Source organism: Carya illinoinensis, chromosome 7 (genome assembly GCF_018687715.1).
Source record: "Carya illinoinensis cultivar Pawnee chromosome 7, C.illinoinensisPawnee_v1, whole genome shotgun sequence".
Lineage (NCBI taxonomy): Eukaryota > Viridiplantae > Streptophyta > Magnoliopsida > Fagales > Juglandaceae > Carya > Carya illinoinensis.
In genome coordinates, this window is record NC_056758.1 from 5,519,377 (window position 1) to 5,534,011 (window position 14,635).

General features: G+C 34.3%; 1 protein-coding gene across 2 annotated transcripts; it reads left to right on the forward strand.

The window, feature by feature from the left end:
- Positions 1–711: 711 nt before the first annotated feature.
- Positions 712–4,923, forward strand: LOC122317169 (protein RMD5 homolog). Of its 2 annotated transcripts, XM_043134120.1 has the most exons (3): positions 726–867; positions 1,283–1,342; positions 3,461–4,923. In XM_043134120.1, exon 3 carries the CDS (start codon positions 3,504–3,506, stop codon positions 4,647–4,649), a length of 1,146 nt encoding a protein of 381 aa, XP_042990054.1. In that variant the 5' UTR covers positions 726–867; positions 1,283–1,342; positions 3,461–3,503; the 3' UTR covers positions 4,650–4,923. The 2 variants fall into 2 exon arrangements, with proteins under 2 accessions (XP_042990053.1, XP_042990054.1); XM_043134119.1 differs by lacking the exon at positions 1,283–1,342 and having other exon boundaries at positions 712–867.
- The last annotated feature ends 9,712 nt before the right edge of the window (positions 4,924–14,635 follow it).

Consider the following 14,635-nt stretch of genomic DNA (forward strand, 5'->3'; position numbering starts at 1 on the left):
TAATGAATGGAAAACGTGTCATCCTATAAGGCAGCCGCGTGTTGAATATTTTTGGAAGTCTCTCCCTCCTTCAACAACTGGCGGTCGCCAAGGGGGCTGAACACCTTGTGGCAACCAAACTCACTTGCCACTTGGTTCATGCGTAAATTCTAAAAAAAGTTGCACAATGGTTGAATCTCAAATATGGATAAAAAAGAGGAAGAAGAGAAATAATAAATCTTTTTACAGAAAGGGGTATTTCTTTTTAAATAAAAAACAAGATTAGGACTTTCCTTTTTTGTGAAAAATAAAAAGCCGTAATCATTTTGATAACCTGGTTGACTGAGGAAAGCAAAGGACAAAATAGAAAGAGAAATAAATTTCTATTTTGTACGATAAACTTGGCAGTAATTTATATGAATTTTGAAGAGATTCCCCCTAATACAAAAATATAGTGCGCTTTCACGTATCCATTAATTTTTTTTTTTTTTTAAGATTCAATCGGATGGGCCCCAGCCCATCTACTAAGCGGTCCAAATTATTTCTTGTGGGATAAAAATAATCTGACGTAAATAAAATTATAAAAATGCAGGAAATATAATATTAGGCGTCACTTGCATCAATATATTATAATATATATATTTAGACTCACATAACAATTATTTTATATAAAACTTAGTTTTTAAATAAATTACAACTATGAGATGCATTAATAAAGATTTTACTGTTTCTATAAAATAGTAATAAAAATAAATAACGATTTTAGTAAATCCACGGACAAATCTCTCTTGCTTCTAGGGCGTTGCTTGCTCCAGAGGTTTCTCTCCCTGATACCCTCCGATCACCTTGCCCGTATAGGTTTTCTCCATCTCGCTTCTCCTCTCACCGGTACGTCTCTCTCTCTCTTCCTCTATCAGAATATTTGGTAGAATTTGTTGCGGAGAAATTTATTTCTTAGAACATTTGCTTCTACACAGTCATTCAAATCTTGGAATTTCAAGTGGCATTCTCCTGAATCTCATATTTCCATACTTTGCTTTTGTTTTCAACTTACTTGTATTTGAATTCAATATTTCGTTTTGGTTTCTTGATTCTTAAAAGTCGATTCTTTTTATTTCTTGGTTTTTTTTTTTTTTTTTTGCCAGGTTGAAAATCTTATTGATCTGATAGTCCAATAAGATTTTGATCAATTATTAGTAAATATATGATTCATTTTTCAGTTTTTTTGGCGGTGCGATGAATATGATTTTTTTTTTTTTTTTTAAATATACGACTCAGTTTTTTTTTTTTTTTTTTGGGATAGGTAAATATACGACTCAGTTAAAAGCAATTGACGACGGAACTCTTTTAATCAGCTTAGAAAGTGAGTTTTTTTTCCTCCCCTTTTAATTCCAAAGTTTGAGTGAACGAGTATAGGATTTGACTTTTCTTACAAATATGAACCGTGAATAGCTTTTGAAATTTAAAATCTATGATTGCAAAATGAATACACTATGAAACTTAAGATAGTTATTGGAATGTTTCTTCTAATTTAGAGTATTGGATGGGAGAGCAGGCAACTGGCTTAATTGTTATGCACGTGCTTTACATGTCATGGCTTCGTGATTAAATCTACATTGCAAATGACAAGTAAATTTATCTAGTCTGTCATTAATATAGTTGAGATTAGTTTGTTTTGAAACTTGGGTAATCTTAAGATTCTTTGAATTTCCACTGTAGGTTTAGTTTTTCAAGTTTTCAGAGAACACCTAATTGATGAGTGTTAGAATAATTTTGTTTTGAACTCTTACACTGTTTAAGACAACTTATATTTTGTTTAGCATCTTTGGGTTTCCACTATAGGGTTGGTTTGATTCTGTATAATGCATGTTTGCTCTTAGGAGCTTTCCCAGATGCTCTTCTGATTCTTTTGTGTGGGAACTGTGACTGTGTGGAAAGCAATATAAAGGAAGAACAAATGAACCTAAAAAAGAAAACTTTATTCGAGTCTGCACATCATATATCTGCAATCATTGGATGGTTTAGATGCTTCAGATATTTGTGTTTACCGATTGATAACTACATGGAGTTTTGTTTGTGTGTAGATACTGGTGAGAATAATATCAGTAAACTAAAAGACTTGGTACATTGAGATTTTGCTTTACTAATACTACTGTACTAGGAAGGTACACCAATATTTAATTTTATTTATCCTTGCAGCTGGAGTTATTTTAGTTATAAAATTTAGTAAGTGAGGAGCTGTAGCTTTATAAATGTTCTGATAGGTGGGGTCCTGCATTCTCTACATCTGAGTCAAAGGATTTTCTTCTATGAAATATGGTAGAAATCTATTGAGTTCTAGCGTGCCATGACGTTTATGCAGAATGCACTTAAAAGAGAATTATGTAGTCAATATTAGGGAAAGGTAATTTGTGTATGAGAAAAAAGAAAAGAAATGAAAAGTGATAAATAGATTGAAACACTCTAAGGCTTGTGTTGCTTTTGATCTGGGCAAGGCATAATGTTGTAATTACGAATGAAGGGAATTCTGGAAAAATGAATGACAAAAAATAAATAAATTTGGGGGACATTAAAAGTAGTAGTACTTTTGCTGTCATTGGGAATTGCAGTGAACATGCCTACATGAATGGGACTTGAATTGTCAATCCGAGCATGGCACTGTGTCCCAGCCCTCGGAAGCGTCTTTTTTTCAGATTTGAAACATGTCTATTGAATGTCGCTCAATTGGAATCAAACTTATAAGCTAATATTGTTGCCTTATGTTTAACCTAAAATGGAAAATCAGCAGGGAAGGGGGCCTTGTTGGCCTTTAGTGCAATCACATCCTCAATTTAAAACCACAATCACACACCTACTGATGGGCCTTGTGGCCGAGTTACTCCATATCATGAAGTTTGTATAAATGATTAATCATTACTTATTATTGATGTTATGCTTACTAATAAGTGAATCTATACGGGTATTGTTAGAAGCCCCAAATCAGGAATAGGGGTTGGAGTCTGATTGCTTTCATGGCATTCATATTGAATCTATTTTTCTTTATGTTTGGTTTGTTTATTATTCCATGAAATGACTGCTGTAACTGTCTCCATTCATGACCACTTCTATTGTAGTTTTTCTTTGGTAGTAGATATGTTCTTTACTGATTTTATTAACATGATACATTTAACTGGAGATGGTGACAATCATTATCCCTCTTCTTTGTGGCAGAAATGGCTGCAAGTTACTGCCATCTTTGTTTCTTCTGAAAGTTGCTTGAAATTTTTTCGATGTAATTATTTCTTGCATGTTGGTGCCGGCCCTAAAAATTTTCAATCAATTAGGGTTTGATATGGTACAGGCCCTCTAAGAAGCAAAATATTTTCTTCTGAAATTACTTTTGCGAAGCTTCTGGTCTTCTCATTTTATGCACTGGAGTAGTATATCTTGAATCTGGTACATTGATATTACAATCATATAAATCCTTGTATCTTTCCTACAGGTGTTCTGCAGCACAAGTTTCTGATAGGGTGATTAACAGGAAGATGGAGCTGAATAGTATTAAAGATGCTTTTGACCGTGTTGCAAAGAAACAAAAGCTGTCCTGTTCTAAAAGTCAAGAAGTGATTGACCAGATTATCCAAGAAATTGAGAGGGCATTAGGGAAAATACAGCCGTCCCCTTCTGATTATAAACATGTCCTTTCTGATCTTCAAACCACACTAAAAGATATTGCTCCACTCAGTCAGCTGGAGGGTACCCAAAAGGAGCTGAACATAGCACTAAGCAAGTATGCAAAGGTTATTGAGAAATCTTTTAATCCAGACATAGCTAAGGCTTATCGAAACATTGAATTCGATGTGCACACGGTGAACCAGATAATTGCCGTCCATTTCTATCGACAAGGTTTTTTTGACATTGGTGACTGCTTCATAAGCGAGGCCAGGGAACTAGAATCTGTTGCTTCTATGAAATCCTCATTTTTGGAAATGTATCAGATACTTGAAGCTATGAAGCATTGGAACCTAGAGCCAGCGCTGAACTGGGCAGCAAACAACTCTGATAAACTTAAACAAAATGGATCAGACCTTGTTCTGAGACTTCACAGCATGCAGTTTCTGGAAATACTGAAGAAGGGAAGTAGAAATGAAGCTCTGAAGTATGTCAGAAATCACCTCACTCCCCTTTCTTCCGACCACATGGCTGAATTACAGAAGCTCATGGCCTGTCTTCTCTTCACTGGAAGACTTGATAGCTCCCCATACTCTGCATTAATATCACCAACTAATTGGGAGAAATTAGCTGAGGAGCTAAGCAAACAGTTCTGCAATATTCTTGGGTACTCTTTTGAGAGCCCGTTGAGTGTGACTATAGCAGCAGGGATCCAGGGGTTGCCACCTCTTTTGAAGTTTATGAATGTGATGGCAGGGAAGAAGCAGGAATGGCAGACCATGAAGCAGTTGCCTGTGCCAGTGGAGTTGGACAAGGAATTTCAGTTCCATTCCGTCTTTGTATGTCCAGTGTCCAAGGAGCAATCGACCGACGATAACCCACCAATGTTGATGCCATGTGGCCATGTGCTGTGCAAGCAATCAATTATGAAGATGTCGAAGAACAGCTCAAAATCTTTCAAGTGCCCTTACTGTCCATCCGATGTTGAAGCAACAAAATGTAGGCAACTTTATTTGTGATGCACACCCCAATATATATGCTCGGGGGTATTCCTCACCCCCTCCACCCCCCCCCCCCCCCCCCCCCCCCCCCCAAAAAAAAATCTCCTCCTCTCTCTCCTCTCTCTCTCTCTCTCTCATGTACTAAATCATGTTGTGTAGAAACAAGTTGTGTTCTGTAGCGGGAATGTGTGGTGATGGTGGCAAAAGTTTACGGTCTAATATCTGTTGTTGCATTGCTGTAAATAGATATTCCTTCACTTTTGGTAATGAAACTGTCTTCTAAGTCTGATCATTTACATACCACGTCAGTTGAGGTTTATTTTTTCACTTCCAGCGCCTCAGTCTCCCCTGCTTTCCCAACCCGAACCCTCCAGGCATAGAGTCATTCGCCTGCACAACCCGCTTGCTGCCAGGTATGCCTCTCCCTCAGTGTTATAAATACCGTACTGACCGGTATATGCCGTACCAGACACTGATCTGGTACAAGTATTTTACCTGTTTCGTACAAGACCTGTATTGGCCTACAAACTGGCCAGTAATTCAGCCTTTACATTTTTCTTTTTTTTTGTTAAATTTATTTCTTTAAACTACAAGCTCATTTTTTTACTTCCAATTCAGACCAGGTTATTTATAATTTATATATATGTATTTTATGTATAATTTATTCATATATAGACTATTATTTTGTAATATAATTTTTATATATAATTATATATATAATTTATTCATATATCAACTATTCCGAAACGGTATACAAAATGGTATCGGTATCAAAATATTTTGTTTCAGTGTCTTGATCGGTACGGCATCCGGTACGGTATTTAAAACATTACTCTCCCTCCCTCAATCCCTATTTTGCCCAACCTTGCGGACTTTAGCCATCTATGTAAGCCATTTTGGACGAATAAATGAAGAACAATGAAAACCCCAAATGCGATTCCCATTCTTTTGTTTTTCAGTATAGGAAATGAAAGGTTGACTATGGTTGAAGAGCAATGCAAATTAAAACATTGTTGAGAAAGAGGAAAAAGTGAATGAATGGTAGTAGTTGACACAGAGAGAGGCATGTCAATAATGATGGCGGAGCAACAGTTGGATGGTAAGCAAGTGAAAAAATGGAGGGAGGAAATTTGGGAAAGAAATGGGTATTGAGAGAAGTTGAGGGACTAAGGGCTTCAACGTCGGGACGGGAATGGCATGCAGGGATGTCATGAGCTGGATCTGGGGTTTCATGATTGGAACAGGGCGGGAGCTTCGGGACAGGGGATAAAAGGGTTTTGTGTACTTGAGATTAACCATTGAGGGTTAGTCAACTTAGTTCAATTGAAGTACGAGGCAGGCGAGTTGGGCCATGTTGATGGGCCTCCAACGACTTCATTTCTTTAGTTATATTTTTATTCTATGTTTGTCTTAGTGGCCAGGAGCTTGTTCCTTGGGATGGGGTTATGATGTAGGGACTCACGTTTATTTGCTTTAGCCTTTTTATTTGCAAACTGGCCTATGGACTTATGATTATTTTCTGTTTATGGATGCCTGAGTGTATATGTACCGGAGGTAGGGGTTTGTAAGGATTATTATGGAATGTTATAGATATTTTCTTGTATTCTTTTCTCCTACTTTTCTTTTTTCTATTATTTGGAAGAGCTATCCTCGAAGAGAGCATTTTTGTGACTTTAGTATCAAAGAAACACCGGTCTCTATGTTTACTAATTACATGCAGTGGCAGAGGGCACTAGATTGAACCAGCTACAAGATGGGCTCAATACTTTAAACAAATCTACAGATTCTCAAGTATCAAAACTTGGAAATTGAAACACTAGCACTAAAAAGGAAAAATGATTCTATTGTACATCAGTTATAAGCTAACAATGGAGCTACAGAGGAGAAATAAGAACAATAGCCCTAGTGGGTCTTCGTCGGATGTCCATACTAGGGAGGAGGATGTCCATCCTAGGCATAGAGGTGAGGTGCAAGCCAAAACAGTACATCTGGACTTCCTAGTCTTCCCATGGAGCTAAATCTATAAGATATACCAGTTTTTTGCATTTCATAATACCCTATGACAACATCAAATCAAGTTAGCATTATTTCACATTGAGGGTAGAGTCTTGACATGGTGTCAAGACCAAGAGGAGTCAGCATAAATGGTTGACTGTGATTCATTTATCAAGGCGTTGTTGGTCAGATTTAGACCGAACGCCTACGATGATCAAATAGAATATCTCACTCAGTCAAGACAAAATGGGGCTGTAAAGGAGTACAAACATATGTGTGGGGGGTGAGTTTTGCCCCTAGACTTCAGCCCTGCCCCTCATCTGCATGTTGCGGGGTGGATTGGCCCCTTGGTTGTCCATTGTTGAACCCAAGATTTCAAGTTTTGTGTAATTATATATTTACACATGGATTTTGATGATAACAAATGAATTCAAAGAATAAAGAAGTCTCAAGCTCAAGTTGTCTACACAATGGAGTCAAGCACATCAAGGAAACAAGCATGAGCAAGAAGGGAACAAGTTCACATTAAAATTATAGAGTAATGTTGTAAATCTCTTCAAAATTCGAAATTAGGATTAATGCTCAAAATTAATATTTTATCATAAAGTATTAAAATACATTTTCCACATGTGCATAAATATTTTTGAAAATTAAATTTGAAATTTTGAAAGATGATTGATTGTCATCTTTTGCATGTGCATGCCTTGATTAAAGGGTTGAACTTTGAAAATATTAAAGATGATTAATTGTCATCTTTCACATGTGCATGTTTTATTTGAATATTTTCAAAAGTGATTGATGCTTTTTTAGACTTATACAAAAAGTAAAAGATTAGGTTTGAATTTTTGAAAAGGAAAGTGTGTTCCTTTTGTCATATGCAAAAAGTAAAAGATTAGGTTTGAATTTTTTGAAAAAGGAAAGTGTGCTCATTTTGTCATATGCCAAAAGTAAAAGATTAGGTTTGATTTTTTTGAAAAAGTAAATGATGTTGTCTTTGACAATTGAAAAAGAAGAACCTTTTATTTGAATTTTTTGAAAAAAAAATGAATGATGTTGTCTTTGACATGTGAATCTTTTTAAATTTGAATATGAAGTCTCATATGCCTATAAATAGATCATTTGAGAGTTTCACATTCACAACACCAAGAGCATACAACATTCATTCAAAGTTTTCATTCTCTCTTCTCTAAGCATTAAGCCTTAATCCTTGTTCATTTTGAGAGATATAGTTTGCGCTGTATTGTTCTTATTTCACTCATTGAGGAGTGTTTTCTGATAACCTACCCACTATCAGCTCTTGTATCAGAAAAAGGGTGTGTATAACCCTTGTGTGTGTAGAAAGTATTCTACACGGGGAATAGTTGAATCACCACGTGTAAGGTGATTGCAAGTGTAGAGGGTGGGACCGAACCTCGTTAACATACTGAGTTTGCTTCTCTCTTACCCTTACTCTTTATATTTATTGTTATTTCATATTTTGTTTATATTTTATATTATATATTTGATTTATAATTGTTATTTTTTTTAATATAAATCAATTCACCCCCCTCTTGTGTTAGTCATCTGGGCAACAATTGGTATCAGAGCTAGTTGACATGTACTATTCATACAGGCAGATCACTCATGGGAACTCTCGCTTGTGACTGTGTCACCGAAGCAAGACTCTCTGACCATGAGTGACGGTGCACCGGTAGAGACGGTGGCCGGCTAGTCTGGTAGGTACAATTGTTAGGTGACATAGGTGCGACCTATGATCAGTAATAATTGGTATCAGAGCTGAGAGCTCTATTATAAGACTAACTATCTTTTGAGTTAAGATCTTATAACTAACATTTCAGCTTCGTTTGGTAAAGGTCAATCTAGCAGTCAGCCTCCACTCTTTTGTGGAGATAATTACTCATTCTGGAAAGTTAGAATGAGAATATTCCTTCAGGCTCAAGGTCGAGAAATCTGAAAATGTATTGTAAATGGATCTTATATTCCAACAAAAGTGGTTGATGGAGTAAAGGTCAAAAAGGAAGAAGAAGAGTTTGATCGTGAAGACGATAGACTTTATACTTTGAATTTAACTTCTATGAATTTATTATTTAATGCTCTCAATGGAAATGAATTTAATAGAATAATGACTTGTGCTACGGCAAAAGAAATTTGGGATAACTTGGAAGTTACTTATGAAGGAACTTCGCAAGTCAAGGAATCAAAAATTTATATTCTTACTCGTGAATATGAAATGTTTAAGATGAATGATGATGAATCTATTTCTAGTATGCACACTCGTTTTACTAATATCATAAACAGCTTGACAGCTCTTGACAAAGTTTATTCCAAGGTGGAGATAGTAAGAAAAATTTTCAACTCTCTATCAAAACGCTGGGAATCAAAAGTTACAGCGATTCTTGAAGCTAGAGACCTCAAGAAGCGGAGAAGAAGAGGAGAAGAAGAAGGAAAGTCAAAGAAGAGTTTAGCACTTAAAGCTGTTCCTCATGAAAGTGAAAGTGATGAAGATGAGGAAAATGAAGATAAAGATGAAGAAGTTGCGATGATAACAAGAAGAATTCAAAGGTTCTTGAAGAAAAATAGAACTCCTCCAAGGAAATCTTTCAAAAAGTTTTCTAAGAAAGATTCAGGTAAAAATGACACTTTAATTTGTTATAAATGCAATAAACCTGGTCATATCAAACCAGATTATCCTCTGCTAAAGAAAGATCGAAATAAGGGCAAGAAAGCAATGAAAGCTACATGGGATGATGATTCAAGTAGTTCAGATAGTGAAACAAGCAATGGAGAATCAACAAATCTTTGTCTTATGGCTAAAGATGACATTGAAGTAACAAATCTTGATAATATTGAAGATTCTTCATATGAAGAATTGCAAAATGTTTTAGAAGAGGTATATGAGGAATTTGAAAAATTGGGTATCAAGTATATTGCTTTGAAAAAGAAAAATTTTTCTTTAACAAACGAAATTGAAATTTTAAGAAAAGAAAGTATCATTTTGAAAGATGAAAATCTTGAATTAAATAAGAAGAAAACCGATTTAGAAAATATTGTTGAAAACTTTACGAATAGAGAAAGAAATTTTGAAAAACTTCTTGGTAGTCAAAGATGTGTTTTTGACAAGGCAGGTTTGGGATATATGCTAAAACAAAAATACAAACCTTATAAAAATTTCTTTGATAATCATTCTACATCAAAGACTAATATTCAAAATTCTTTTCATAAAAATGATTTTGTCAAAAAAGGATATTATTATAATCATTCAAGTTTTTCATATATGTCACATGCTATTTGCAATTTTTGTAATAGAAATAGTCATAATTATCATACTTGTCCTATTAGAAGAAATCATACAATGACTATTAGGGCCATATGGGTACCTAAAAATCTTGTTTCTTCTAATACTAATAAATAAAGGACCCAAAGAACTTGGATACCAAGAAAAATCATTTTAATTGTTTTTATAGGTATGCATGAAGTCTTCCACAAGAAAAAACAAATGGTTTTTAGATAGTGGATGTTCAAGACACATGACGGGAGACAAGACTAAGTTCTTTGATCTTAGATCTAAAGAAGAAGGACACGTGACATTTGGAGACAACTCGAAAGGGAAGATCATGGAAATAGGTAAAATTGGTAATGAATCTTCTCTCATAATTGAAGATGTTCTACTTATTGAAGGTCTAAAACATAATCTTTTAAGTATAAGTCAATTATGTGATAAATGATTTACAGTTACTTTCAAAATGGATAAGTGCATTATTTTGAATGATCATGATTCTAATATTTGTTTTATTGCTTTTAGAAACAATAATGTTTATACAATTGATTTTGAAAAAATTATCTCACAAGATGCTATTTGCTTTCCAGTTCAAAATGAAACTAGTTGGTTATAGCATAGAAGATTAGGTCATGCCAACATGGAACTTATTTCCAAACTTTCAAAAAATGATCTTGTGAGAGGTTTACCAAAAACATATTTTCTTAAAGACAAAATTTGTGATGCATGTCAATTTGGTAAACAAACATAAACTTCTTTTAAAACTAAGAAACATATTTCCACTACTAGACCATTGCAACTGATACACATGGATCTTTTTGGACCAAATAGAGTTGTAAGTCTAGCAGGAAAATATTATGCATTTGTTATTGTTGATGATTTCTCTAGATATACTTGGGTCATCTTTCTTGCTCATAAAGATGAGGCACATAATGCCTTTACCAAGTTATACAAGAGAATTCAAAATGAAAACGGATATACTATTTCAAGTATCCGAAGTGATAGGGGAAAAGAGTTTGTTAATAAAAATATTGAAACATTTTGTGATGAAAACGGTTTTGTGCATAATTTTTCTGCTCCTCGAACTCCTCAACAAAATGGGGTAGTAGAGAGGAAAAATAGATCTCTTCAAGAGATGGCAAGAACAATGCTCAATGAGAACAACTTGCCTAGTTATTTTTGGGCCGAAGCGATAAGTACTGCATGTTATGTTATAAATAGAGTTATGCTAAGGTCTAAGTTAGATAAAACCCCCTATGAGTTTTGGAATGAGAAAAAGCCCAACATTGATTACTTTCATGTATTTGGATGCAAATGTTTTATTTTGAATGACAGAGATAATTTAGGCAAATTTGATGCAAAATCTGATGAAGGTATCTTTCTCGGGTATTCTACTAATAGTAAAGCTTATAGATTATTCAATAAAAAGACTTTGACTGTACAAGAATCTATGCATGTAGTATTTGATGAATCTAATTCTTCACTCTCTAAGAAATCTATTGATGAAGAAACAGGAGATATAAATAATACGGAAAGTCTCAATCTCAACAAAGAGAAAACAATAGAGGAAGTTCAACATGGAGCCATCAGGAAAGATCATCAAAATTTAATACAAGATGCAACCAAACAGTGGAAATTTGTGAAAGATCATCCAGTGGAACAAATTTTGGGAGAACCTTCACAAGGTGTAAGTACTCGATCATCTCTTAGAAATATTTGCAATCATACTGCTTTTCTATCTCAAATTGAACCCAAAAATATTGATGACGCACTTCTTGATGAATCTTGGATTCTAGCTATGCAAGAAGAGTTAAATCAATTTGAAAGAAATGATGTTTGGACACTTGTTCCTAGACCCAAAAATCATACTATTATTGGAACAAAATGGGTTTTTAGAAACAAGAAAGATGAGTCTGGAGTCATTACTAGAAATAAGGTTCGACTTGTAGCCCAAGGTTTTAATCAAGAAGAAGGAATCGATTATGATGAGACATATGCACCTGTCGCAAGATTAGAAGCTATTCGAATGCTACTTGCATATGCTTGTTATAAAGATTTCAAACTTTTTCAAATGGATGTTAAAAGTGCTTTCTTAAATGGTTTTATAAATGAAGAGGTATATGTTGAGCAACCTCCAGGTTTTGAAAATCATATTTCCCCAAATCATGTTTTCAAACTCACAAAAGCACTATATGGACTTAAACAAGCTCCTAGAGCTTGGTACGAAAGACTTAGTAGTTTCTTGATTGAAAAAGGTTTTTCAAGAGGAAAAATCGACACAACTCTTTTCATTAAATATGAAAATGATGATATTCTTTTGATTTAGATTTATGTTGATGATATAATATTCGGTGCTACTAATAAAAATATGTGTCAAGTTTTTGCTAAGACTATGCAGAAAGAATTTGAGATAAGCATGATGGGAGAACTTACATTCTTTCTCGGATTGCAAATTAAGCAAGCAAAAAGTGGGACATTCATCAATCAATCAAAATATATTAAGGAATTACTAAAAAAGTTTGGGATGGAAAATGCTAAGAAAATTGGAACACCAATGAGCCCATCAACTAAACTTGATAAAGATGAATCCGGTAAGCCAGTTGACTCGAAGATATATCGAGGTATGATTGGTAGCTTATTATATTTAACAGCCAGTAGACCAGATATTATGTTTAGTGTGTGTTTATGTGCACGCTTTCAATCATCTCTAAAAGAATCACATTTAATTGCAGTTAAGCGCATTCTTAGATATCTTAGTGGTACAATTAACCTAGGGTTATGGTACCCTAAGCACACATTTTTGGATCTAATCAGTTACACAAATGCAGATTATGCTGGCTGTAAAATAGATCGAAAAAGCACTAGTGGAGCATGTCATTTCTTAGGTCATGCACTAGTTTCCTGGTTTAGTAAAAAATAAAATTCTGTTGCACTATCTACTGCTGAGGTAGAATATGTTGCTGCGGGTAGTTGTTGTACTCAAGTTCTCTACATGAAGTAACAACTTGAAGATTTTAAACTCATGTATAATCACATTCCAATCAAATGTGATAATACAAGTGCTGTAAATCTTTCAAAGAACCCAATACAACATTCTAGAACTAAGCATATTGAAATAAGATATCATTTTCTTCGAGATCATGTGCAGAAAGGCGATATAGTACTAGAATTCACAAACACACACGATCAGTTAGCAGATATTTTCACAAAGCCTTTACCAGAAGATAGATTATGTATGATCAGAAGAAAAATAGGTATGATGCATGTTATGAATATATCTTAAAAGATAAATTAGAGTCAATAAAAATAGAGATAGATTTTTTAAATATTTTTACATAAACTTGAGATTCTTAGCCTCATGTTTGAGACGCTCATTCTCTTCATACAATATCATGTCATTCTTATCCATGGGAACCGGCAAGCGGAATGAAGAATCTAATAAAGATTTCAACTGTTTATTCTTCTGCCGAATGATTCCTTCCCTTGTGTGAGACTCTTGAACAATTCGTTGAAGTACAACAATTTGTTCTTTGAGCTTTTCAACTTCATGATTTTTGGCTTATAGCCGTTGAGAAAAAGTAACAATAGAGGAAGAGTAGCGAGTCCCAAGACTCACCAAGTCATAAATAGCATCAGAATCTGACTTATTAGTCAGATTATTATTTTCCTGCTGCAACATGGCACCAATGGCAGCTGCAGAAAGGACAGGAGGTTGAGATGCAGAATGCCTCATGGATGGATCTAGAGAAATGTTAGAAGAATGAGCCATTGAGAAAAGAATAGAAGGCTTAAAACAAGAATGTTGAAGGAATGCAGATGAGTTATAGAGATGAGAAGAAAACTTGATGCGGATTGGATGAACTTCATGACTGATTTTATAGAGATAGCATAAAAAACAAGACAAGCTATCATCCAAGTCAAAGAGTAATGTATTTTTTCCCGATCGGTGAAAATGACATTTTTTTTAGAAACTCGGAGCCTTCAATCTCGTTTGTCAACAACATCAGGCCTTTTTTTCAAATCTCCAGCCGCACTTGTCGGGTCACGGACGGATGAAATTTATTTATTTTTTTAACTATCGACAGTGTCTACTAACGCACCGTTTTCTTCAGATCCATTTACTTGTTGTGGATCCTTTTTAATGATGCCAAAAGGGGGAGAAGTATTAGACTAGAACATTAACATTATTTTAATTGCTAAACTTATTATATATGCTTGGAATTATATTTATACTTTTGCTTGAAAAACTAACGCACATTCTCAGGGGGAGCTTAAGTATTAATACAGGTTTCAGGTTCTATCAAGTATTTCTCATCATCAAAAAGGGGGAGATTGTTGAACCCAAAATTTCAAGTTTTGTGTAATTATATATTTACACATGGATTTTGATGATAATAAATGAATTCAAAGAATAAAGAAGTCTCAAGCTCAAGTTGTCTACACAATGGAGTCAAGCACATCAAGGAAACAAGCATGAGCAAGAAGGGAACAAGTTCACATTAAAATTATAGAGTAATGTTGTAAATCTCTTCAAAATTTAAAATTAGGATTAATGCTCAAAATTAATATTTTATCATAAAGCATTAAAATACATTTTCCACATGTGCATGAATATTTTTGAAAATTAAATTTGAAAATTTTGAAAGATGATTGATTGTCATCTTTTGCATGTACATGCCTTGATTAAAGGGTTGAACTTTGAAAATATTAAAGATGATTGATTGTCATCTTT